This window comes from Sorex fumeus, unplaced genomic scaffold (genome assembly GCF_029834395.1).
Source record: "Sorex fumeus unplaced genomic scaffold, SorFum_2.1 ptg000044l, whole genome shotgun sequence".
Taxonomy (NCBI): Eukaryota; Metazoa; Chordata; class Mammalia; order Eulipotyphla; family Soricidae; genus Sorex; species Sorex fumeus.
Genome location: NW_026606101.1, coordinates 11,124,338 through 11,150,093, shown reverse-complemented (window position 1 = coordinate 11,150,093; position 25,756 = coordinate 11,124,338). Strand labels below are relative to the sequence as shown.

General features: G+C 48.9%; 1 protein-coding gene across 2 annotated transcripts in view; it reads right to left on the bottom strand.

The window, feature by feature from the left end:
- Positions 1-2,317: 2,317 nt before the first annotated feature.
- Positions 2,318-25,756, bottom strand: part of GGT7 (gamma-glutamyltransferase 7) — a 30,520-nt gene continuing 7,081 nt past the window's right edge. The window contains exons 2-15 of one of the 2 annotated variants that reach the window (XM_056121753.1): positions 20,504-20,739; positions 20,136-20,287; positions 18,763-18,880; positions 17,991-18,058; positions 17,707-17,780; positions 17,209-17,405; positions 14,594-14,681; positions 12,233-12,360; positions 11,977-12,065; positions 11,061-11,210; positions 10,813-10,930; positions 10,059-10,196; positions 8,264-8,356; positions 2,318-2,987 (exon numbers count right to left, since the gene is read on the bottom strand). In XM_056121753.1, the coding sequence (XP_055977728.1) occupies positions 2,925-2,987; positions 8,264-8,356; positions 10,059-10,196; positions 10,813-10,930; positions 11,061-11,210; positions 11,977-12,065; positions 12,233-12,360; positions 14,594-14,681; positions 17,209-17,405; positions 17,707-17,780; positions 17,991-18,058; positions 18,763-18,880; positions 20,136-20,287; positions 20,504-20,739 (1,712 nt within the window). In that variant the 3' untranslated portion in view covers positions 2,318-2,924. Of the gene's footprint in view, positions 2,988-8,256; positions 8,357-10,058; positions 10,197-10,812; positions 10,931-11,060; positions 11,211-11,976; positions 12,066-12,232; positions 12,361-14,593; positions 14,682-17,208; positions 17,406-17,706; positions 17,781-17,990; positions 18,059-18,762; positions 18,881-20,135; positions 20,288-20,503; positions 20,740-25,756 lie in introns of both variants that reach the window. The other variant, XM_056121752.1, reaches the window with a different exon arrangement.

Genomic DNA, 25,756 nt, shown 5'->3' with positions numbered 1-25,756 from the left:
AGGATGTTTTTTATTTTTATTTTTTCAGCCTGAATTTCTTTTGCCATGTAAAAACCTTTTACATGGCAAACGTAGAACTTCCTGGTAGCTAACAAATCTATTTATAGATTGTCTCTTCATTTAAAGCTAAATCTCTATTACTTAACAAAGTACTCAGAATATAATAGATGGATATAGGCATGGGTGAATGCCAATCTACAAAAGGTTCTTAACATCTGATACACATTGTTTCGTTTGTTTGCTTTCAGATTTTTGGCCACATACCCAGTTCTGTACTCAGGTCAGTGCAGGGGATCACGCTACCCTGGATAGGGAATCAGGAACAGAACCCCAACTTCCTTCATGCAAAGCATGCTCTCAGTTGACTGAACTATCTCTCTAGCTCATCTGATGCATAATGTACATAATGTATAAAGTAACACCTTATAACAAGTAGTTCACCTGGCAAATGAGCAACCCTCTAGGAACACAGATTAGGAGTTGGAAATCCTGAGTTTGAATCCCATATCTTCTATTTTATACAATAGAAGTGAGGGCCTAGAGAGATAGTATAGTGGGCGGAGCACTTGCCTTCCATATAGTCAACCCGGGTTTGATTTCCTCTACAACCAGGAGTGATCCTTGAGCACAGAGCCAGGAGTAAACCCTGAGCACTGCTAGATGTGGACCCCCCAAACTAGAACCAACAAAACCAAACCAAAAACCTAATTCTTCCATTTAATACAAGTGGGGGCCAGAGAGACAGTATAGGGGTTGTTTGCTTTGCACAGGGAGGACCCCAGTTCCACCTTTAGCACTGCATAGGAGTAATCCTTGAGCAGTTGGAAGCAAGCCTTGGGCACAGCTGAGTGTGTTCCAATCACACCCACAAAACGAAAACAAATATGAGAGGCTGGAGAGATACTACAGTGGTAAGGTACTTGCTTGCATGCAGGTTTGATCCCTAGCACCTATGTGGTTCCCTGAGCTCAGAGCCAAAAGTAAGTCCTGAGTAGTCAGGTATGGCCCAAAAAACAAAGAAGGAAGGGAGGGAGAAAAAGAAAGAAGGAAGACAAAACACAAGAAGGCCAGGATGGTGGCTCAAATGGCAGTCAGTGCACATGCCTTGAACAAGTCAGACCCTGGGTTCGACCCCTAGCACAGCGCCGCACCACTGGGCATAGCACCAATGACAAATGATAAAAAAACCAACAACACTAAGGAACTTTTCTTCAACCTCTTCTACCTGTTTCCCCATCTTTAAGATGGGAATAATATTTAGAATCCACTTCAAGAGGCATATTAAAGTTTAAATAGGTTATGCTAAAAATGTTTTGCATATTAAACAAAGGCTTGGCTATGAAAACAAAAGCCTGTGACAGTTTCTATTTCCCCAGTTGGCAGGAAAAACTAAACTGGCAAAACAGAATTTTATTTATATATTTATTTTTGGCATTTTGGGCCCCACTTGGTGTTACTCAGGGGTTATTCCTGCCATTATGTTTAGGAATCATCTCAGCAATACTTGGGGACCATATGCAGTGCCTAGTGCTTGTAGATAGAACCAAGAGTCATTTGAACGCAAGGCAAGTACCTGACCTCCTGTACTATCTTTTTGGTCAAAGACCAGAATTTTAAATAAAGATCTGACTATTTTAAATAAGTTTAGCATATAGCCTGGTGTTATACAGATGCTACTGCTAATTTTCATTATTATTAATGAGTAATTATTATTATTAATGCAAGGGTTGGCTAGATGACAGTCTTTTTTTTTTTTTGATTTTTGGGTCACACCCAGCGATGCTCAGGGGTTACTCCTGGCTCATGCACTCAGGAATCACTCCTGGCGGTGCTCGGGGGACCATATGGGATGCTGGGAATCGAACCTTTGTTGGCCATGTTGTCTGCGTGCAAGGCAAACACCCTACCCGCTGTGCTATCGCTCTAGCCCCTCTTTTTTGTTTTTGTGACACACCCAGTGGTGCTTAGTCCTGGCTCTTGCATTCAGGGATCATTCCTGCTGGACTGGGGGATGATATAGGGTGCCAGGGATTGAATCTGGGTTGGCTGCATGCAAGGCAAACACCTTACCCACTGTACTACTATCACCCCAGCCAATGACAGCCTTATGACACGCCCCCCCCCGCCCCCTGCAAAAGTTTACCCCAGCGAAAGCTGGAGTCAGTAACAGGATGAGTTGAGGTCTCCTCTCTCACTCCCACCCCCAACACAGTCAATCATAAATCAAGCCAGAGCCACGGTTAAGCAACAGTTTCTCTTTAATTCCCCTTTGCAAATGGAAGCCCCTGAGCTGGTCCCCACCCCCGCCCCTCCCCCACACCCTGGGGACCCCGGATGCAAGGCCTCTGCCTCCACCTGGAGGGAAGAGGAGAGGAGCACACCTCCCCAGGATGGTGCATTTAAAAAATCCTCATCTTTTAAGAAATGAGGCTGGGGACACGCGAGTGGGGCTGGAAGACAAGGCCAGGCCAGGCCAGCTTGGCGGGGTTGTGAGGATCCTCGAGGCGGGTTTGCAAGCACATCCCTAAGCTCAGGGCCAGCATGGCTGAGGGAGAGGAGACAGACGAACAGACCGTCTGGTCCCTCGAGGTCCTGCCTGCCTGCTTGTGACTGACCCTCGCCACCACCACCAGCCACCACCACTGCAGGCCTCTCTCTGGGGGGAGAATTTTCCAGTTACTCTGGGACAGGGTTTGCTAAGCATCCCCTCTGGCCCCTGATTTGGGGCATTCCTGGGGTCCCCCTGAGACCAGACCTGGGAGAAGGAGGGACTCTAGGAACATGCAAAGGGGGGGACTAAAGACCCCGCCCCGCCACGCTGCTCTACAGGATGGTGGCTCCTGCTGCATCCGGGCTCCGCGGGTCCTTCACCCCAATGATGAAGTTGTTGGTTCTCCGGCTGCCGTGGACCCAGGATAAGACATCTACCTTCTCCACGTGATGACCCCTTGCTTCCAGGAACTCAATTTCTTCCTCTGTGAACTCACCTGAAAACCATCCGCCAACAGACACACATTCAGTGTGCTCAGAGCACTGGCTCAGGAGTCCTACTGTTGGCCTAAGTCCTGGTCCTAGGTGTTCCATTAGGAGCTGGATGATCTTGGGCGAATTGCTCTACCTCTCTGAGCTTCAGTTGCCTCAGGCATAAAATGAGTACAATCTTAAAACCGACACAGGAAGTAAAGGAGATAACCCAGAGAGCAGAGCTCACAGTAGTGCATATAATAAGTGATCAATAATGTGATCAATATGTTTGGTCATTCCTAAGAGACATAAGAGACATCATCCTGTTATTCGTCGATTGCCTTGAGCAGGCCCCAGTAACGTCTCTTTCATCCTAACCCTGAGACTATATTCAAGGCTCTTAAGGAGAATGAGACCCATCATTGTTACTGGTATTTGGCATATTTGGTACGCCACGGGGAGTTTGCCAGACTCTGCCCTGTGGGCAGGCTAAATTCGATAGCCTGCAAGTTTGTCCAAAGTAGGAATGAGATGATAAGATGTCATAAAAGATGTCCTGATAAGATGTTGCGCGGCCGCTAATGTGGCCGCGCGGTTCCGGGAGCTGGATTTTATAGTCTCTGAGTCTTGGCCGTTGATGGGATTACACAGCACCAGGGGGCCAGGTGGTGGGTGTGACCCCTGCCTACTGGAATTTGGAGGATCTGGGTGGAGGATTCTAATACTGAAAAAAAAAAAAAAAAGGTGCTGGAGCCTTTACCTTTACCTGCCCTGACCAAATTGTCACCATTACTTATCAGGGTTACGGGAGAACCTACCAACTGGTCTTTAATGCTTCCTACTAGACTGTTCACAGAGCTGCTAAGGGGTCTTTTATTTAAAAATTTGGGTCACACCCAGTGAAGCTCGGGGGCTGGTCCCGGCTCCATGCTCAGGAATCAATCCTGGCAGTGCTCAGGGGACCATGCAGTGTCAATATAAAATCTAGACTTTTACATGCAAATCTTGTTTATGTTCCAGCTCATTAACCTATCTCTTCAGCCCCCCCAATGGATTGTTTTATTTGTTTGCCATATTCAGTGATGCTCAGGGGTTATTCCTGGCTCTGCACTTAGGAATTAATTACTCCTGATGGTGCTCAGGGAACCATATGAGATGCCAGGAATTGAACCCAGGTCAGCTGTGTGCGAGGCAAGTGCTTTACACGCTGTACTATGTCTCTAGCCCTTTTTATTTATTTTTGTATGTTTTGGGGTCACACCTGGCAGTGCTTGGGGACTATAACTGGCTTAGCGTTCAGAAGTAGCTCCTGGCATCATTCAGGAAACCATGTAATATTGGAGCTGGAAGTGGGGTCTCCTGCATGCAAAACATGTTTTCAGCTTGTTGTGCTATCTCTCACAGTCTTTTTAATTTATTTATTTTTGGTTTTGGGTCATACCTGACTAGACTCAGAACTTACTCCTGACTCTGTGTTCAAGAATTATTTCTGATGGGGCTCAGGGGACGACATGGGTTCCCGGGGAAACAGCTACATGCAAGGCAAGTGCCTTAAGTGCCTTACACCCTCTGTACCATCTCTCTGAGTCCTCTAAATATTTTTGTTTTATTTTGTTTGGGGGCCACACTCAGTGGTGCTCAGGGCTTACTCCTGACTCTTCATTTATGCATCACTCCTGCTGAGCTAGGGGGACCATATGGGGCACCAAGAATCAAACCCAGGTCAGCTGCATGAAAGGCAAACACCCTACCTGCTGTACTATCTCTTTGCCCTCCCTCAGTTTTTAAAAACCATTAGTCAGACCATTTTACCTTTCCTTCTCAAAACCCTCCAACAGTTTTGATGGTTTTTAGAATCAAATTCAAAGTTTCCACCAAGGCCACTAAGATCTAACATCATCTAGAACCTTGCTACTTCTCTCAATTACTCTCCTCCCTTCCTTGCATTCCCTTGCTTAACTGTGTTCTCATCTCCTAACTATAGGGCAGACCTCTGAGCATTGGCACCTGTTCTTTCTGTCTTGTAACATTCTCCTCTTAGCCACAAACTTCATTCTAATCTTCAAGAAGAACTTCCCAAATAACTACCTAAAACAGCAGAAACTATTTTACGTCCTTGTTATCTTTACCTTCTTTCCTTCCAAGAACTTACTGATACCAGTAAAGTTTACTTACAGTGTGTCTCACCCCTCTATATTGTTATTAGATTTTTGTTTGTTTTTATTTCTGAGTCACAATTAAAACAACCCAGCTGTGTTCAGGGGTTACTCCTAGCTCTCCACTCAGGAATTACTCCTGGCAGTGTACCGGGGACCATATGGGATACTGGGGATCAAACCCTGGTAGGCCCCATGCAAGGCAAATGCCCTACCTGCTGTACTCTCACTCTGGTCCTAGATCATTAGATTGTTTTTTATTTTATTTTGGTCTTTTGGAGATGAGGGACTACTGGTAGTGCTTGGGGACCATGTGATAGTAGTGCTGGGGACTGAACCCAAGAGTGCTGTAACGTTTGGGATTTTAAAGTCGGGGTTATCTCCAGTGCCTAGAATAGGATGACATTGTAAATGTGAAGAAGTATTGAAAGGAAACATGACTAAATCCCCCACTCTCTTATATGTTCAGACTTCTCTTTATCTCTTGCCTGTGCATTATCCCAGCTCTTTCTTGTATCTCCCCAAGTTAAGCTCCCTTCATCCACCTCCCTTACATAAAACAAATCAGGTCAATCCCTCTCTACTTAGCGGGGTAAAGTCCATGCTACTTCACATGGTTCTCCCCAAGCTCAGTAATCCCAGTTTTCCCACTATAAGGTCTTTGCCTTCTTTCGTAAATGGGATAGTCTAAGGTGGTTCTCAGGATGAAGACACCACAATGAAGGACATTCAATCACAGAGCTGGAAAATGTATTTCCTTTGTGGTTTATGGTCACTCTTTTCTATAATAGCAAGTTTAAGTCTGGTCTCTATCTTCTCAAATTCTTTCTTTAACAAAGAGAGCGGGTTTTAGAGCATTCTAGGGCAACATTATCTAACTAAAGCCTCAAAATATTTTATTTAAAATTTTATTTATTTTTTATTATTTAGGGGAGTTTGGACCTATACCCGGTGGTGCTCAGGGTTTACCCCTGGCCCTGTGGGTCACTCCCGGTAGGATTGGGGTGATCATATGATGTGCCAGAGATGAAACCTGGGTACGCCATGTGCTTGGCAGATGCCCTACCCACTGTACTATCTCTCTGGTCTCTAAAACATTTTCATTTTACTTAAAACATTTACTTATTTGGGAGGTTTTGGAGCACACCCAGAAGTGCTCCATGACTGTTTTAGGAGCTACTCCTAATGGTGCTCAGGGAATCATAGGTGCTTCCAGGGACCAAACAGGTCCGCTGCATGCAAGGCAAGGACTTAGCTTCTGTACTCTCTGTCAGGCCCCGACATTTTGTTTTTTATAACTATGTATTATATATGGCAAATGCAGCTGGTTTTCCATTTGTGGGTATAATATTTATGTTTATAACACTTATGTCAAAAAGGAAATCCGTTTCTAGATACATTACATAAAGAACCGTTGAGGAGGCCTATAGTCGGGGCAAAAGTTATTGAGGTCTGGGCAAATGGTTCAAAGGGCTGGATGCTCTGTATGCTGTCACCCCAGATTCAACCCCAGCATCCCATGGTCACCCAAGCATCGAGAAAGGGGTAGCCCGCACCACAACAGGTGAGGACCCAAACCAAATGTTATGAAGGTGCTAGACAAATTCTCAAGACAATTATAGGAATTCAGCTGGCACCCTGGAGGCTCTCACCTCATTTTGGGGGGACGGTGTAGTTTGCAAGGCCACCACCTAGCAGTGCTCAGAGCTACTCCCCGTGGTGCTCAGGGGATCAAGATGTGCCAGGGATCCGACCTGGGCCTCCTGCATGCAAAGCCTACTTCTTGAAGCTATTCTCTCTGACTTTTGCTAGGCTGTTCCACGGTCCAGAATATACTTGACTTCATGGGCCTAATTCCTCCTCATACTTTATGATCCAACAGTTGCCACCACCCACCCACCCCCGCCCCACCTCCACCAGCTGGCAGAATTTTCTCTCTGCCAAGCTTCACTGCTTCCTCAGATGCTTAGTCTTAGTTTATGAGCCAACCCCAAGTGCGAGATGACACACATGTACCCCCTTCCCACACACCCAAGTAACCTAGCAACAAGTCTCCCTTTTGATAGACCAGAAGATGTGAGCAAACACCATTTCAAATCCCTGACCTTGTCATCTGGGAGCTGGGATCTAAGGTGTCACTAGCCCACCACAATGAGTGACCACCGAGTCACTAAGGTCTGGTGGCTTCTAGCGGGCTTCAGACTGGACACTATCAAAAGTCTCACAAGAAACGGCAGAGTATTTACGGTTAGCCAGGGCTGGGCTCCAAGCTCATTCTGCTACTCTGGTCTCTGACTAGTCTATAATCTCTGTTGCCTTTCTTTTTATATCTTCAAATGGCATAATAATTCTGAGTCGGCAAGGACCCTGTCTCCCTTGATTCTATATCCCCTTTGGACTCACGTAATATATTGTCTGCTATAATTTGAAAACCCACACTTACACACTTAATATAGTTAAGTACCTTAGAGTCCATTCTTAGAGCAAAGTCCCACCCAAATTGATTAACTCCATGATCTGGCCCCTCTATGCCCCTTTGATCTCATCTTAGGCTCACTTATCCTAATCTTTCTTCCCCCAGAACATAACAGGCCTATGTCTGTCCTGAATTTTCTGCATTTACTCCCTTGGCCTATCAAGCTCCAACCCAGTTCTGTACATGGCTGGCTCCTCATCACCCTTCCAATCTCACTTAATGTGGCCGGTAAGGAGCTTGCCCAGCTACGGTCAGTTGTCTGCCTTTCCTAACTGTCATGTCCTGCAGCACATCTGCTTTGCTCTCTCACTTTGTTCTGATTATTTCCTTTCCCACCTCCTCGTCAATGTGATCTCCACAGCCTAGAATGATGCCTGGCGTAGCAGGTGTTCATTGCCAACTGTTGAATAAGTGGTTTGCAGAATGAACAATGGTGTCTTATTTTACCAAAGGAGAAAAACCGAGGCTCAGAGTGGAGACCTGCGTCCCAAGACCACAGAGCCAGGAAATGGCAGGCTCCAAAGGCCAACAAGCTCACTTTGATGGGAGCTGTTTGAAAGAAACCAAACTTCCACTGGAAGGAGGCGGGCGAGCCCCAGGAGGAGTCCCGCTCTCCACCAGGCCCTGTGCCCACCCCTTGGAGCTTGGCTCTGCACTCACTGTCCACCTGCAGAAGGTTGGACTGCAGGTCCGGGTGCAGGCGGCCACGGGCCAGGCTGTCACTCAGGTTCCGGTTCAAGGTCAGGACGTTCAGCAGAACCTGCGGGCAGCCAAGGCACAGAAGTCAGAGTTGTCCCAGAGGGGTTCAAAATAACTCCACAACCCTCATCCCTGGCTCAGACTCCTTCGACTTTTTGCTTGTGTTTTGTTTGGGGGCCATACCTGGCAGTGCATGGGGGTCTGTGCTTGGGGGTCACTCCCAGCAGTTCTTAGGAGATCTGTGATACAGGGGATTGAAATCAGGTCACCTGCGTGCAAAGCCGGTTGCATGGTCTCTCTCTGACCTCAGCCCCCTTAGTCTTTATAACCCTTATAACCAGGAATGTCATCTGAATCTCTCAAAATCCTCAGATCACAGGCAAGCCTTGTGATACTGTCTCTTTTCAGAGTGGGCAAGTGAAGAAAAGAGAATAGGAAGAATAGGAGAATAGGAGAATCTTCCAGAGAATAGGAAGAGCCAGGGAAGAGGCGCAAGAAACACTTTCATCGAATCCTGGCCCAGACGGGATTAATAGCTAGGGCTGGTCTAGACAAGTATTTTAAGCTTAGTGGTTTAGAGCATGGGTAGGCTCAGGACCAAAATGCTTGCTCCTCCTTACTACACTGGCCTTAACTTTTGAAAATTAAAAAAAAACAAAACAACCTTTAATTCCCGCCCCTCCCCCCCCCCCCCCCCCCCCCCCCGTGGTGTCAGGGATTGAATCCAGAGCCTCACACTGGCAAGGCACATTCTCTACCTTTAAGCTATATCCTCAGTCCCACCTGGTTCCAGTTTACTTAATCTCCTTGGGCCTCAGTTTCCTCATCCATAAAAAGAAATATGGATTATTCTCAATGTTAGATATTTATTTAATGATTTTTATGGCTTTGGGGCCATACTCAGCAGTGTTAGATATTTCTTCTCAATGTTAGATATTTATTTAATGATTTTTATGGTTTTGGGGCCACACTCAGCAGTGCTCAGGCTTTACTCCTGGTTCTGCATTCAGGGACCACTCTCGGGAGACTCAGGGGACCATATGGGATGTCAGGGATTGAACCTAGGTTGGCTATGTGCAAGACAAGTGCCAAACCTGCTGTACTATCGCTCCAGCCCGGCGTCAGGACATTTAAAAGGGCCATGCAGCACTTAGTCAAAGTCCCCTATATGTTAGCTGACAGAACTCTATTTGACAGGAGTCCGAGGTTCCCACTTCACACAGCTGGACACTGGAAGAAGTTGGGCTGGGACCCAGAGGTGGGTGACAAGAATCAACTTCCCACCTGCCCTAGCAAGTGTCTGACCCTTAAACCTAGAGCTCAAGATATTTGTAGGACAGTTATAGGGCATTCTGGGGAGTAACAGGCCCTTCTTCCCACATCAGACCCCAAAGAGGGCTACTAATCTATTTCAGACCCTAAGCTGGAGGGTGGCAGAACCCAAGCAGCTCCCATGTCATCTCACTTCAGGGCCACTGGCCCCATAACTGCCCCTGCCACCTGGATTGCCAGACAGCATCAGAGCCACCCCTCCCCCTGCCACTTGTCCCCACCTCCCCCCATCCCCCCACTCCACCTCCATCACCAATAAACCACACAGCCTATGGTCCGCTTGCTCAGGACAAGCCAGACACAAAGCAGACTCTGCCATGTACAATGTTTGAACTGGGAGAAAAACAGATTGGAGACTTGAAGGGTGTTTCCAGCTGGGGTCACAACTTGACTGAGGGCCCCAAAAGGCCCATCCTTGGGGGAAACCTCACCTGGGTCAGGCCACTGAGGCCCCGCGCAGCTCCATTGGCCCCGAGGGCGAGGTAGGTCCCACAGAGCCCCTCTGCCGGCCGGACCACAGTGGGGAGCAGGAAGGATAGAGGCCTCTTCCCCGGCTGCACCGAGTTCTCCTGTTGTCCGAGGACCCAAACCGCCAGGAGGAGAAGAGATGGAACCAGAAGGGCAACCTCACTATTTTGTCACCTTCTCCCCAATGTCTTGCATCTCCCCCAGGTTCAGTTCTCAAGGCCTTTCCCAGACCACTCATGGAGAAATCATTTTAGCTCCTTCCCCCTTGGGACCCTTGGGACTGAGCATCTGCTCAGCATCACCTACTCACATACCACGTGTGCTGTAAAGTGCCCAGCGAAACTGAGTCCCAGAGGGGGGATCAGGCTTTACCCAGATCAGGCTGAAGATGGTCAGAAGGTTCTCGAGAACCACCAAGCTCCAAGCCTCAGACTCAGGCTAGGGGTGAAGCGGATCCTTTGTTTAGGACCCTCTTTTCTTGGAGGGGGTGGGGGATTTGGGGCCACACCCAACAGTGTTTGGCTCTAGGCTTGGGGGTTCTCTTGGCAGTGCAGGGTTCAAACTGGGATCAGTTTCATGTAAAGCAAGCACTTTACCCTGTGTACTACCTCTCTGTCAGCTCCCTCTGCTTTATAATAGAAGTTCCTAGAACAAGACTCAGGAATTACCCCAACCCCATTTCAGAGCCCCTGGGGGAGGAGGGAAACAGGGCCCTACCAGGCTGGGTGCTGAGTGGTTCGCAGTTCTGTTGGGCCAAGAGAAATCCAGCATCTGACTGTTGAGCAGGATTCCAGAGGGAGTGATAAGGCCGCTGCCAAAGGGCCGGTTCAGGGAGCTGGGGGTGGGGGTAGGGGGTTGAGGTGGGGGCCAGGTGAGCCCTGAGCCCTTCCTCCTTTCCCCCAGCCCCCCTCTCCTCCTGGTCCAGGTGGTCCCTTCTGCTAGGTTCTGCGTGTGAGCTGGCATACCTGACCATGGCCACAATGAAGTCATCAGGACCCATGATGAGCACCTGGGCAGCCGTGGGCGCCCCGTCCAGTTCATAGACGGGCAGAAGCGGGGTCGGGGCTGCCTGGGAGTCATTGATGTGGCCGCGGAGGTAGGCAGCCTCCACCTTGCTGAAAAGTCAAGGGGTAGGAGATGAACAGGGTGCAGGAACTCGTCACATTCCACCTACTATGCTTGTCATTTGTTTGTGTGACTGATTAGCCTCTGTCCTCCCCTTCTGGCTCACCACTGTCTAAGAAACCAGCATCTCACTCACTTCAGGATAGAGGTTGATTTAGATAAATTTATTTGGGTATTTATCCAGTTTCTCTTCGAGAGTACAGTATTGATCTACTTAGTGTTTAAAGTGAGTTGTTAGTTACTTGACTCACTTCTGTCTTCTTTCTATGGAAGTACGCAGGGCATAGTGAATGCTCAAAAATATTTTCTTGAGGGGCCAGGGATACGATTCATCTCCCGCTTTGAATATGTAAAGCCCTGCAATGGATCCCTGACACTAAAATTGGATCGCCTTACCCTGGAACTAATGCTTTGTCTAAAAGCCCAAGGTCTTATCCAGGGTATGTTATAATCAAATCCACACCACCTCCAGTATTTGCTGCTTTGGAACTCTTAGGCTTTCTTTTCCTACTCAAGAAGGGAAGAAGATGGACTCACAGAGGTGCCCTGCCAGGGTTGACAAAAAAACAAAACAAAACAAAAACCTTACAGAATCTGGGAATAGAGAAATAGAATAGGTGATAGAAGGGCTGAGAGTGAACTGAAATTGGCCTGGGATCTCAGGCTAGATGGTGTCACTAGCTGCTTTTCACCTGATCCTGCCCCTTCATCACAATTCCCACAGCCCCCATCACAATTCTCCTACCCAGGACCCACCTGAGCATGTCATCCATACTCTCGGTGATGGTAGAGTCATAGCTCGGATCTCCCAGTCTGCTGGCCAGAGCTAACGCTATCTTTAGGGTCTGAAAACAGAGTAGAGATGTGGACGAGGTTACCCTAACCCTCCCAAGCCCCACATCCAGGATGCTCAGTTGTGAGGCAACTTGGAGGTGATTTAGTCCTGTTCCCCCAGGCAGCCCTCCCTCCCGTCCCCCGTTCGCCCGCTCCCAGAAGGCTCAGGTTTCCTCACCTCTGCCACCCAGTGTAGGGCCTGCTCCCGGGCCACCAGGTTAGTGAGGTTGAAACCCTCGAGGATGTTGAGAGCACTGATGAGGGCAGGGCCCGTGTGAGGAGGTGGAGAGCTGAGAACCAGGTGGCCTGAAAGGACAGGAAATGAGCAGGTGGCAGGGGAAAGGTCAAGGGCTCTCCAGATCCCACCATCACCCCTCTGTGACAGTGACTCTGGTGGTTTTTTTTTCCATGGGGGAGGGGAACCTCACTTAGTGGTATACAGGGCTTATTCCTGGTTCTACACTCAGAGATCAGGGATCATTTCTGGAAGGTTCGGGGGACCATATGAAATGATGGGGATTGAATCTGCTTGGCCATGAACAAGGCAAGCACTCTATCTGCTACACTATTACTCTGGCCCCCTGTGACAGTTACTCTGAACTATTCATCACTAGGAAAACTCCATGGAGAGGCAAAAGAACCCACCCATGGTCATGTGGCAGGTTGAAATCACGGCTGAGATTCCGACTCAGAACACAGGTTTTTAATTTTCTCTTTTACAAAGGAAACTAATTCTCCAGAAGACTGGGATTTCCTAGAGTCATTTATAGGCCTTTGGCAGAGCAGGGACAAGCATTCCTTGCTCCAGATTCCTAGTGGACCAAGGATCTCTTTTCAGTTCCTCCCACAGGACAGAACGCTAGTTAGGGGCCTGATGGGATCAGTAACTTCCTCTTTCTACTGGAGGCCCTGGTATTAGATGTCTGAACACCTGAGGAACAATACCTAACACGTAATATTAACTAATCCTCATAATGGGTCTGGCTCCCACTCCCACTGTATACATAAGAAAACAGTCCCAGGGATGCAACAAGATTACAAGAAGACAAGGAGAATGTCAAGCACTCAAGGTACTGACACTGACAGCAGAATACAGGTCTGAGAGAAGAAATGGAAAACCAAAACATATTCAGTGCCTACTCTGATCAAGACAACTTCCAATATCACCTCATCAAATCCTCATAGGCAGTCTGGAGACAGGTGTGTGTGTGTGTGTGTGTGTGTGTGGTGTGGTGTGGTGTGTGTGTGTGTGTGTGTGTGTGTGTGTATTTGCGTCATATCCACTGATGTTCAGGAGCTATTCCTGGCTCTGTGCTCAGGAGTGACCCTCTGGCGGTAGTTGAGGGACCATATGTGGTGCTGGGATTTGAACCTGGATGGGCAGGATGCAAGCCAAATTCTTTAACTCCCATACTATTATCTCTGGATTAGAGGTAAACCATAAACATTATTTTCCTCTCCATTTTAAGGAGGAATCAGAGTTAAAGTGACTTGCTCAAGAAAAATGGCACAGTTAGTATTTAAACCTAGGTCCTAGGGCTTGAGTAATAGTCCAGTGGGTATGGCATTTGCCTTACATGTGACTGACCTGGATTCGATCCCATATTCTGAGCACCCATCCCTGAGCACCGTCAAGAGTAATTCCTGAATGCAAAACCAGGAGTAACCCCTGAGCCTGAGCATTGCCTGATATGGCCAAAAAAACAAAAACAAAAACAAAAAACCTTGGTCCCTTTTAGCTGTGGTCTCTCCTCTATTTCATGTTCACATGTGGCAGGGAATCAGGTTGGAAATTAAGGCCAAGAAACCTGGACACAGAGACAAATTCTTTTGGGACTTGACATAATTTGTTCTCCTGAGGCTAGAGAACCTGAGAATCCTCTCAGTTGTTCAGGGACTCTTCACTTTGGATTCAGCATGAGCCCAAAACTTCTTTTACGTTGTCAATTTGGACTTCTAGTTTCCTCACTGGTTTTTAGTTTGGTGGGTTTAAATTCTATCTCCTTCCCGCACATCAAGTTTCCATTTGGCATAATGAAGGGAGCAGGTCAATGGTTGTCATTTTTGGGGGAGGTGTTGGAGTTGTGGCCTGGCAGTGCTCAGGAGCTGTTCCTGGAAGTACTCGGGAATCCTATGCAGCAGCAGGGGTTGGCTGCATGCCAGGTAAGTGCCTCACCTATGTATCATCTCTATGATTGTCTTGACAGGTTTGTTCTAACCTGAAGCTTAGACAGACTGTTACAGAGTCATCTTCAGAAGCACTGAGCAGTGAGAACAGGGCACTGGGGGGCAGGTGACACACCATAGAGCTCAAATCAAGAAAGTCCCTCTTTAGATCCTCAATACTGGGGTCATGGAACCCAGGACTACTTCAAAATGTAGGCTGGCTCTAGTCTGCTTCAGGAGCGGGCTGCTCAGGCAGATCAACGCCTCACTGTCTGCCCTGTGATATGGGGAAGAGTCTCAAGGTCTAAAGGATATAGCCATGACTAGGAGACTTGTCTTGAGTGGGGACCTTGGGAGCTGGGGGAGAGGTCACCTCTGTATATGCCACCCACAGGCTTCTCCACAAGGGCGCTATAGTTGCTGAAATCCTCTTCAGTTATGACACCCCCTGCGTGCTGGGCCTGCATAGGAGAAAAAGAGGAGTAATACTGTAAACATGTAGTCTTGAGTATACGCTTGCACCATAGACAGATGCACTATTCATAATCTTCATGCCTCCTAAAATGCCCATCATGGACCTTTGGGGTTTCATTTTGTCTTGGGTACCCCAGAAAAAGGCAAAGAGGAGAAGCAGTAGTACCGGGCATCTTCTGTGGGCCAGCTACGGTACTTTAATAACTGAATATTCAAGGCTCTTTGTGATCTGGCCCCTGTCTGACTTTTATCTCAGGTTTGGCTATTTTCAATGACCCACAGTTCCTGAGTTCAGGACTCCGTGCCTTGCATGCACTAGTGGAATGGCCTTGCATGGACATGGACTGGCTTGTGGAAGATGATCTGCTTGGCTAGGAGAGAGCAAAATTGACTTCTGCATTCTACTAAAACCAATCAAAGGCATCAAAAAACCATGAACTCTGGTAGGGTTAGCTCAGCAGGAATGACCCTACCAGACCACCTTGAACAAACCAATGGGTACATACTATCCTATATAGCATGTTAATTTTCCATTTTAAATTAGTTTAAACACTAGGGGTTACTCCCAGCTCTGCACTCAGGAATTACTCCTGGCGGAGCTCAGGGGACATTATGGGATGCTGGGAATCAAACCCAGGTCAGCCGCGTGGAAGGCAAACACCTTACCCACTATGCTACCCTTCCAGCCATAGCAGTAGCACAGTGGGTAGGGTGTTTGTCTTGCACGCAGCCGACCCGGGTTCGATTCCTCCGTCCCTCTCGGAAAGCCCGACAAGCTGCTGAGTATCCCGCCCGCACGACAGAGCCTGGCAAGCTCCCCGTGGCATATTCGATATGCCAAAAACAGTAACAAGTCTCACAATGGAGACGTTACTGGTGCCTGCTCGAGCAAATCGATGAACAACGGGAGGACAGGACAGTGCTACAGTGCTAAACACTAGGAATGCTCTCATTTTTAGTTCTTTTTACTACTTGAAACCTCTGACTTCTAATCCACTCATAGCAAATGATGCACTTAACTTTTTTTTGGTGTGAATTCGTTTGTTGTTCACATTAATAAACTCAACTTTGAGGGTTTTTTTTCTCCTTTCAAAGCTCCACTAGTCCTGGTTGGAATATCCTTTGGGAGGATTTGGGGGGAGGGGCATACCTGGCAGTTTCTCAGGGGCCATTCTTGGATCTGTGCTCAGGAGTGACTCCTGGCAGCACTTGGGGGCCATATATGGTGCCAGGGGATTCAAATCAGTGGGCTGCATGCAATGTAAATACTTTCATCCACTGTAGTATCTCTCCGGCACAGAATCTCTCCTTTCTCCCAATCCCACTAGGGAAATACTGGTCTTAGATGTGGCTAATCACAGTGTTTCTTTTTGGTGCCAGAGGCTGGTCTGAGAATAGTCACTAGGCCACTGACTGGATGACGAGGCATAACCTTGAAAACTGTTGGAATTGTGGAGATGAGGACTGGTGTGCTGGGAGGCTGGCTGCCGGGAGCAGCTCTAACAGTGAATTCAGACAGAGGAAAGTGGTCATGAGACAAGTATGAGAGAAGCCAAACAAGGCCTAAGTAGGCAGGGAGCCTCTGGACCCAGAAGGATTCAGCACTCAAGCTGGGTCTCTGCTGGTCTTCCCAGTGAAGGCCATCTAGGTGACCTTCTCTCACACTACACCTTCAACGCCCAATGTTGGGTCTGGCCCAGAGCAGGTGCTCTGAGAAGGCAGAACAAGTGAGAAGCCACTTGATTTCTTGGAACTGTGTGGCAGAGGCAGACAACCATATAGTACAAGTCAGGGAACCACTGCAAGAAAGGAAAAGAGGGTAATAGTGAAGAAATGAAGGAAGGAGGGAAAGAAGAAAGAAGGAAGAAATGAAGGGCAAAGGAAGAAAGAAAGGAAGGAAGGGCACAGGAAGGAAAGTAGGAAGGAAAGAAGGAAGGGCAAAGAAAGGAAGGAAAGAAGGACAAAGGACAGAAGGAAGGGCGAAGAAAGGAAGGAAGAAAAGAAGGAAGGAAAGGAAAGGAGGGAGGGTGAGAGAGAAGGAAAGAAATAAAGGAAAGAAGGAGGGAAGGAAGATCAAAGGACAGAAGAAAGGGAGAAGGAAGGAAGGAAAGAAGGTAGGAAGGAAGGAAATCTTGAAGGACAAAGAAAGGGCGAAGGAAGGGAAAAGGAATAAAGGAAGGCAAAGGACAGAAGGAAGAAAAGAAAGGAAGGAAGGGAATCTTGAAGGACAAAGGACAAAAGGAAGGGCGAAGAAAGAAGGAAGGAAGGAAGGAAGGAAGGAAGGAAGGAAGGAAGGAAAAAAGGACAAAGGACAGAAGCAAGAAAGGTAAGAAGGAGGGGCGGAAGAAAGAAAAAAGGAAGGGCAATGGACAGAAGGAAGGCCAAAGGAAGAAAGGAAGTAAGGACAAAAGAAGTTATGAAGGAAGAAAGAGTTGGAGAAGGGGAGGAAGGAAAGGAGTGAGGGACAGAGGAAGGAAGAGAAGGAAGGGAGCACGGATAACCCTCCACACTCACCTCTGCCACCATTTCGAGCGTGAGGTTGCCTCCATTGTAGAAGGCCGCGGGCCCCAGGGTGCCCAGCACCTCCAGCACGGCCGCCAGGTCGGGCCGCTGCAGCACGGCCCCGGGGAGCGGCGGGCGGCCGGCGGGCAGGAACGTCTCCCGGAAGCGCTCGGACATGTTGGGCGGGGGCTGCTCGGCCAGGGCCCGAGCTGCGGACAGGGATGGACGTTGGGGCTGGACTGAGGGCTGAGCTGTGTGTCAGGAGGGAGTGGACAAAGGTGGAGGGAGAAGGGCCGGCCTGAGCCGTACAGGGTGGAAGGGGGGTCTGGCACCCAGCCAGTGCCGCGCTGGGGAGACTTCCTCCAGGTGGGGCAGGTGGGATGAAGGGGAAGTTTCTGGAGCACAATACAAGAGGAGGTGCCTCCTAATTTGGGCCCAGCACCTCAGAGGTTCCCCTCCCTCTTCCTCAGCCTCTTGCCCCCCGCCACCCCCCAACAAAGCCCCACTGACCTAGTTCATGGGTCACGTTGAAGCCGTCTTGGGCCACTGCTGCTGCGAAGGACAGGACTTGGGACCATGGCAGCCTGGAGGGGGGCCGGAGAGCAGGGGGTGGTGGAGGTCCTGGGGGGAGGAGGAGGGGTCCTGGGGGGAGGGGGGTTCCTGGGAAGGAGAGTCCTGGCAAGGGAAGGGGATATGAGGAGGGGGCGTTGGGACTGGGAGAATCCGGAAGGTAGGAGAAGGCCACCCAAAGAGAAGAGCAGGCGGGGTCCCCAGTCCCGGGGGGAAGTCTTTACCTGCCATAGAGCTGGTGTGCTTCATGTAGTCCCTTCACCATTCCAGGGACCCCCACCAAGAGCCCGGGCTGGGCGAGGCCGGCAGGCGAGGGAGAGAGGAGACCAGGTCACTGGAAGGGGGGGGGCTGGGCTGAACTCCGCAGAGCCCCAAGCCGGGGATGGGGGGGCTGGCACAGGGGAGACACACAGGCCAAGGATCCCAGAGGAGGGGCAGGCTCTCCCAAGCAGGCATCTGTCCCTCCGTCTCCCCAACTTCTGCTCAGCAAACGCAGAAGTGCTTTCTGCCAGAAGCTGAGAGGCTTCTAAGTGAATCCACTCATTGGAAAAGCTCGGGAAAATCTCTTCACATTGAATTATGCCTGCGTTTGTCTTTAAAAGAGGGGATGGGGGTCTTCCCTTCACCTTTTCCTGATCCTGCCCCCATTTCTAGGGCAGATGCGGGGGAGGCCGTGCAAATGCCAAAAATCCCTCCCATATGCAAACATGTGTTCCCATCCTCTGAGGCATCTCCTGGGCCCCTCCATGTCCTGCTTAATTCTTATGCGCCCCATCTGCGAGGTCACCAAAGAAATACAGTGTCACTGCATTGTCTGTTAGTGATTATTTCATTATTCCATGGAGGGTGGGGAATAATGGCTCCTGGCTCAACTCCTTTTCTCATCCCCACAGTAGATAAACAGCAACAGAAATACCAATGAGTGGGTTATCAGAAGGGCAATGAAATGAGATTGTTCCCACCCCTGCAACTGTCTCTTCTAACCAGGGTCCCCACCTTGGTCTCCCAGGATCTTTGCAAGGCCTCCTCCCTGAGGGCCCCTGGTGCAGACTCCCGGAAATTGATCAGATGGCTCTCGTTGCGTCGGATGTCATGTACCAGCATCACACCTCCCCTGGGAAAAACACAGAGTGGGGAACAGTGAGGTGGCCCCACTGCCCAAGGGCTGCTGGCTAAATTTGTGCTCAGGGGTCTGAGCACAAACTGAGACCCTTCCCCTGCAGGAACCAAGAGGCCCAGCCATGGGGTGGGTAGCGAAATGGAGGGACTGGGAGCCTAGAGTCTGTGGACCTCTTCCAGACTGTCACCCGAAACTTTAATCACTCTTTAGGGAAACCCCAGAGACCGGGAAAACAGGACATTCTGCCCCTGCCCGCCTCCCCCCCTTCCAACCCCCCATCACAACTGGACCCCTGCCAGCTTCCTGCATCTGCCTCCTGGGTATTCCCCACTCCCCTTCCCAAGACTGAATTATATAAGGTCAGACTATGCAAAGGTGAATGGATTTTGTAGGAGAGCCTGGAGGGGCTAGAGCCAAGACAGGAACTTCGTCAGCTTGTCCTTTATGGTGACATGCTTCCTCCTGGCATGGGTAACATTTGAGATGGTTGGCCTACAAACAGGACGGGACCAACAATGGTAGTTGGGACTCTGACCACAAGCACACAAGCGCCATGGTGGGGCTCAGCTTCCGGTCAGCTCCGGATAACTGGTCATGTGGAAACTTGGGGCCAGGGTTCCCAGGTCTCCTAGTTGTTCAAGAAATCTGGACTTTAATGACAATTTTCAACTTTGAAACAATAGTAAACTTAAAACAAATTTAAGTCTATGAAAGAAAAATGTCCCTGTATAGGCAAAGTGCTGGGTGGGACCCACGAGTGGGCAACTTGAAACAAGAGTTTTAAAAGTTCTAGGCCGGCCTGTACTTCAGGGGGCTAAGACTCACCAGATTTGATTTCTTTTTCCAAGGTAGTTTTAAATCCCCAAAGTCAAAGCTGCCTTAATTAGCACCTGAGCTTATAGTTTACAAAATCCTCTCCCCATTTATTTTCTATCAGGAATCAAACTCGTGGCCTTGGCAAACACATGCCTTTTTTGGGTTGAAAAGACAAAAGCCGAACCAAATCAAACCTGAAAACTCCTCTACCAATTCCAGAACAGGAGACACGAATGAAATTGGCGGCAAAACACACACACACACACACACACACACACACACACACACACACACACACAAAAAGGTGGGGGCGAGGTGTGTAGGCCCAGTGGCTCTCTACTTAATATTTGGAGCAAGCCCAGAAAAAGCACACAGACCAGGCCACAGAAGGCTGCCTTGGGGACCCCAAGTTCCCCAGCTGGTTGCTCCTTACCCGCCCAGGCCAGAACTGTGTGGGGCCACGATCCCCAGGCACAGAGCTGCAGCCACAGCCGCGTCCACGGAAGATCCCTGTTTCCTGAGCACCTCAATGCCCAGCGCCGAGCACTGGGCGGCGTCTGTCACTACCGCGCCCTGGTGGAAGATCTGCGGGGTGGGAGAAAATGGATGGATAAGTCGGAGAAGTGGGAACACGCTGGGAACCCCCATGCTCCCTCTGTGTCCCTCATGCCCCCCAGTCCCTCCCCTCGGGACCTTCCTCTCCTTCCACCCCACCCCACCCCACCCCCGCCACTTGGCACCCGGCTCCTCCAGGGCTTCACCCCACGCCCTCCCCCACGGCTCCCCGCTCCTGCTCCTCACCTGGGGGTCCCCAAAGTAGATCTGCATGACGAGCGCCACCGTGACGCCCGTGGCGAAGGTGAGACAGGCCGTGACGATGACCGTGAGCCCGTCCTGCCGGCAGGAGCACTCGGACGCGGCGGCCGAGAAGGGGTCCTTGCGCGTCTCCCGCAGCGGTGACCCGTCCTGACTGCCCATCTCCGACGACGACGAGGGCAGCCGCTGCAGCCGCGCAGACTTCAGGAACGAGTCGGGGTCTGGGGTGGGGGCGTGGGGATGGATCTGAGAGCCTCTCCGGGCCCTGCCCGCCCTCTCCCAGCCCCGGCGGAACAAAGCCCACCGACGGCAACAGCGGGGCTCACCTTCCAGCGTCCCCCAGCCAGGCGCACACCTTCCTCCCCCCCCACCCCCACATACCTCCGGACGGCTTCGGGGGCAGCCCTGGGTGGGAAGAGACAGGGACCCCCAGCAAGGCAACAGGGCGACTGGATTCCAACCCCTGGGTCAAATTTCCTGGGACCCAGGACCCAGGGCTGGGAACACTTCCTGGAGAGGCGGGGGTTGGACCCTCCCTGGAAACCAGATCCTGTCCCAGCTGGGACCTGGTCAGGCAGGCAGCTCCCTACCCTGAGCACACACAGGGCCTGTTAGCCAATCCTGCATCACCAGCTCCCAGCCCCTGCCATGGCTCTGGCCCTATGCTGGGTGTCAGGGAAAGGTCTCAATTTTTCCTGCCCCAGTGAGATTCACAGACCAGAGCAGGCAAAGACAATAAACAAGAAAAGGAGTGTAGAGTTACCAGCAGTGGCAGGTACCATGAAGAAAAATGATGAAATGAGAGAATAGTGGCGTGTGTCAGGAGCTTCTTAGTTGAGGGAACCACACACTCTCAGACACAGACACACACACACACGTATGCACACTCAGTTGAGACCTACATATCGAGCAAGGCTGGCTCCCTGAGTGTTCCAGAAAAAAAGGAATAGAAGGTGCAAAGGCCCTAAGGTAGTACATCAGAAAAAAAAAAAAAACGGGGGAGGGAGGGGCTGGTTGGAGTGACAGTATAGAGGGGAGGGCGTTTGCCTTGCACGTGGCTGACCTGGGTTCCATCCCTGGCATCCCATACAGTCCCCCGAGCACCACGAGGAGTAATTCCTGAGTGCAGAGCCAGGAGTAACCCAAGAACATTGGGTGTGATTCCCAAAAGCCAAAAAATAAAAACAAGAAAACAACTGGGGCTAGAGAGAAAGTATCTGGGGCTGGAGAAATAGTATTGAGGCTAAGGTATATGCCTTGCATGTGGCAAATCCTTGTTTGATCCCTGGCACCACATGGGCCCTTGAAGGGCTGGTGAGAAAGTATAGTGGGTAGGGTGCCTGGCTTGCACAGCTATCTATCCCCAGCACCCCACATGGTCGCCTGGCCTCCTCCAGGAGTGATTCTGAGCACAGAACCAGGAGTAACTCCTGAACACAGTGGGTGTGACCCCCAAACAAACTTTCTCCCCAGAAAAACATCCCCTGATGATCAGCTGGCTAAATATTGCTGGGAGTGACCCCTGGATCACTGTTAGGGAAAAACTGTGGTCCCCTGAGCATCACTGAGTGCAGACGTGGAGCACCACCAGGTATGTCCTGAGGTCCTTGAGAACCACTGGGATGATCCCAGTAACTCCCATTACTGCACAACCCGAGCAGTATTGCATCCTTGAGCCCAGAACTGAACCACTGACCCGACTGGGTGAGAATCACTGAGCGTCCCCAAGCTTCCTGAGCACCACTTAGGAGATCCCCAAAACCATACACATACACAAAAACCCTCAAAACACTAAGGCCTAAGTAGCTCCACCAAGATAAAATCAACAAAACAAAACAAATCTGGGTGAACTGGAGATAACTCAACAGGCTAGAGCACATGCTTTGCCTGCAGAAGGCATGGTTTCAAACCGCGGCATGACCCAATTTTTAAAATAAAAAATAAATAAATGTCTGTGGGATACTATTAAAAACGATGGTTATATTGGCATTCTAAGTGGTCCGAATCTATGCTTTATATGCAGGAACCCCATTCAATCCCTGGCCCACATGGTTTCCTGGGCAACCCCTGAGCAGTGAGCTGTCAGTAGCCCCCCAGAACTGCCAGATGGAACCCCTAAACCAAAACACATACATAAAAAATACTACCAAGATTCACTGACGTCAGTATGATGAAAATCCAAATTCTCCAACCTGTATTCAGTCTTCTATAACCACATCTCCTTTTGTGGAAATAAAATGTCCCATACAAATATAGAAAAAAATGCTGATGCATGCAAGACATTTTTAGAAATTTCTTTAGAACCCCCTTTTTTTATTAATAAATTATGGCGGTGGGGTCAAGTATTTAGTTCAAGGGATGGGGTTATTTTGTTTTTTTTGGAGAGGCCACACCCAGTGGTGCTCAGGGCTTACTCCTGGCTCTGTGCTGAGAAATGAGTCCTGGAGGGGCTCAGGGGTGCCAGGGATCGAGTCAGGTGATACTCATGCCAGGCAAATACCAGTACAAGTACCCACTGTACTGTCCCTCCAGCCTCAGGGGTTAGGTTTTGATCCTTAGCACCACTTGACCTCCTATGCATTGCTATGTGGCCCTGGAGACCCCCAAACACTGACAGGGTGTTGGCCCAGTTGGTCACTGCATGGTCCAAGCAGCACTGCATCCTTGAGCCCTGCTGACCAGCTGGCCAAATACTGCTGGGAGTGACCCCTGGATCACTGCTTGGGAGGCTTCCCAGTAAAAAGATTATGGCGGTATTGTGAGAAAAGATAATGAAGGTAGTAAAGAGATAAGGAGGAAATATGTTTTGTTTTGAATTTTCACTATACATATTTAAAAGTCAATGCATATAAGCATATAAACAGGTTTGCTTTGGGGGCCACATCTAGCAATGCTTTGGAGGTTCATGCATCCCAGGGATCATACCTGGGGTTCTCTCATGCTGTGCTCCAGTTTTTGGATCTCTTACCTAGTCCAAGTACACATATTTTTAAATGAAAGAATGAATTGTGAAGAAATGGGAATGAAGAAGGGAACTTTAATTTTTTTATTTTTTGGTTTGCGGGCCATACCTGGCTGTGTCCAGGGCTTACTCCTGGTCCTGTGCTCTGGGACCACTTATGGCTGGGCTTAGGGAACCATATGTGGTGCTGGATATTGAACCTAGGTTGGCTGCATGGAAGGCAAATGCCTTATCCCTAGTACTAACTCTCCAGCTCCCAATTTCCCTTTTGAAAAATTATTTTCTTCCCTTCTCGACAATGTGTTTATTCTGGATTGAATATGCAAACTATAATTGCTGCTAAACATATAATTTACTATAGAGCTTTGCAAAAATATATTTATCTTATGAAAATGTTTGAATTTGTCTTGTTTTGTTTTTAAGAGACTTTCACTTGTGAAAAGCATATATTTTTCCCAACAATGAAAGATTATCTGCTTAAAATTATTTTATTTTGAAATTTACATCCTGTCTCGCCCGCACGGCAGGGCCTGACAAGCTCCCCGTGAGGTATTCGATATGCCAAACACAGTAACAACAAAGTCTCCAATGGAGACGTTACTGGGCCCGCTCGAGCAAATCGATGATCAACGGGAGGGCCTTTACCTTTACCTTTTACATCCTGTTGCTTTTGAACTTACATGTCAAATCTACCTCTATATAAATCAAGACAAGTGAGTTTTGTGACAGTAATGAAATATCTGTCCACATAATTCATCCCTAATAGTACAATCATATAGCCACATGATCATATGCAAAAAAGAGCCTTTAACAAAATCAACTGAAGAGGCCAGAGAGAGAGAGAAAGAGAGAGAGAGAAAGAGAGAGAGAGAGCAGCAAGGTTAAGACACTTGCCTTGCATACAGCCAAGTCTGGTTCAATCTCCAGTACTGCATATGGTCCCCTGAGCACTGTCAGGAGTGACCTCTGACTCAGTGTTCCTTGAGCACCACTTAGCATAACCACAAAACTCAAAACAAAAATTGTTAGAAATTTTGATTTAAATAAATCTGTCTTCTGAAAATCTTCCTCAAAGATCAGGCTTGCCACTTGATCAAACAGTACCAGCACTAGTCTGTAAAAAGTATTGGAATTCACTCAACAAACATACTTAATCCTAATTGTGGACAAGAAACTCTCCTTTGCTTGTAGAGGTTCCCAAAGCAATGCAAAAAAAAAAAAAAAGATTTTGAACCTATGTTTATAGATGTTGACTATATATCGAACACTTTACATATATTCCCTTATTTACTTTTTTCTCACTGATTTTTCTGTTTTTCCATAACTTTATGAAATAGACTCTCCCTATTTTACCTAGATGTAAAAGGTCACATTGCCTACTTCAGGGTAAAACAAACAAAAAAAAAACAACCAGCGGGGACCAGGGATGTGGCTCAGAGGTTGAACTTGCATACGTGAGGTCCTGGGTTTCATTCCCAACACTGCAAATCCAACAAAAAAGGCCAGTGCTCAAATAAAAAGCTTGGTTAGAAAAAGCCTCTTTTTATTGCTCCATATGGCAGAAGGAGTCCCTTCCAAAACTTAGGGGCCAGAGCTATAGTAAAGAGTGCAGGGCACATACCGTGCACACAGCTGATCAGGGTTTAATCCCTGGTACTCCATATGGTCCCCTGTGCACCACCAGGAGTGATCCCTGAGTGCAAAGCCAGAAGTAAGCTCTGAGCATTTTCAGGTGTTATCGCACTCGCCCCCCAAAAAACAATCTTAGGAGCTTGAGACATAGTACAGGGGTTGAGGTGCTTGCTCAGGTTTCATCTCTGGCACCAGATGGTCCCCTGAGCACTTCCAGGAGTGATTCTTATGCGCACAGCCAGGAGTAAGCCCTGAGCACCACTGGGTGTGGGTCCCAAACCAAAAAAATACCACCAACCTTAGGAGCTAATTTTAGTTTATACCTGTTATTTCCAGCTATTTGTCTTCTTATTTTTTTTTAATATTTGTCTTTGGGACACCTGGATGTTCTCAGGGACCACAAAGGTGCCAGGATTGAACCTAGGCCTCCTGTTGGCGAAGCATTCACTCCAGTCCTTGGGTTCCCTGAAAGAAAATTGGAGCCAAGGAAATAGTTCAAAGAATTTTGAGTGCATGCTTCACCTGTAGGAGTCTCAGGTTCAATTTTTGATACCCCATGGTCTTTTGAGGCCCCTCTCTAACACCATTACCAAACTGGAAATAGCCCCTGAGCAGTGCCAGGTGAGTACGAACATCAACAAAAA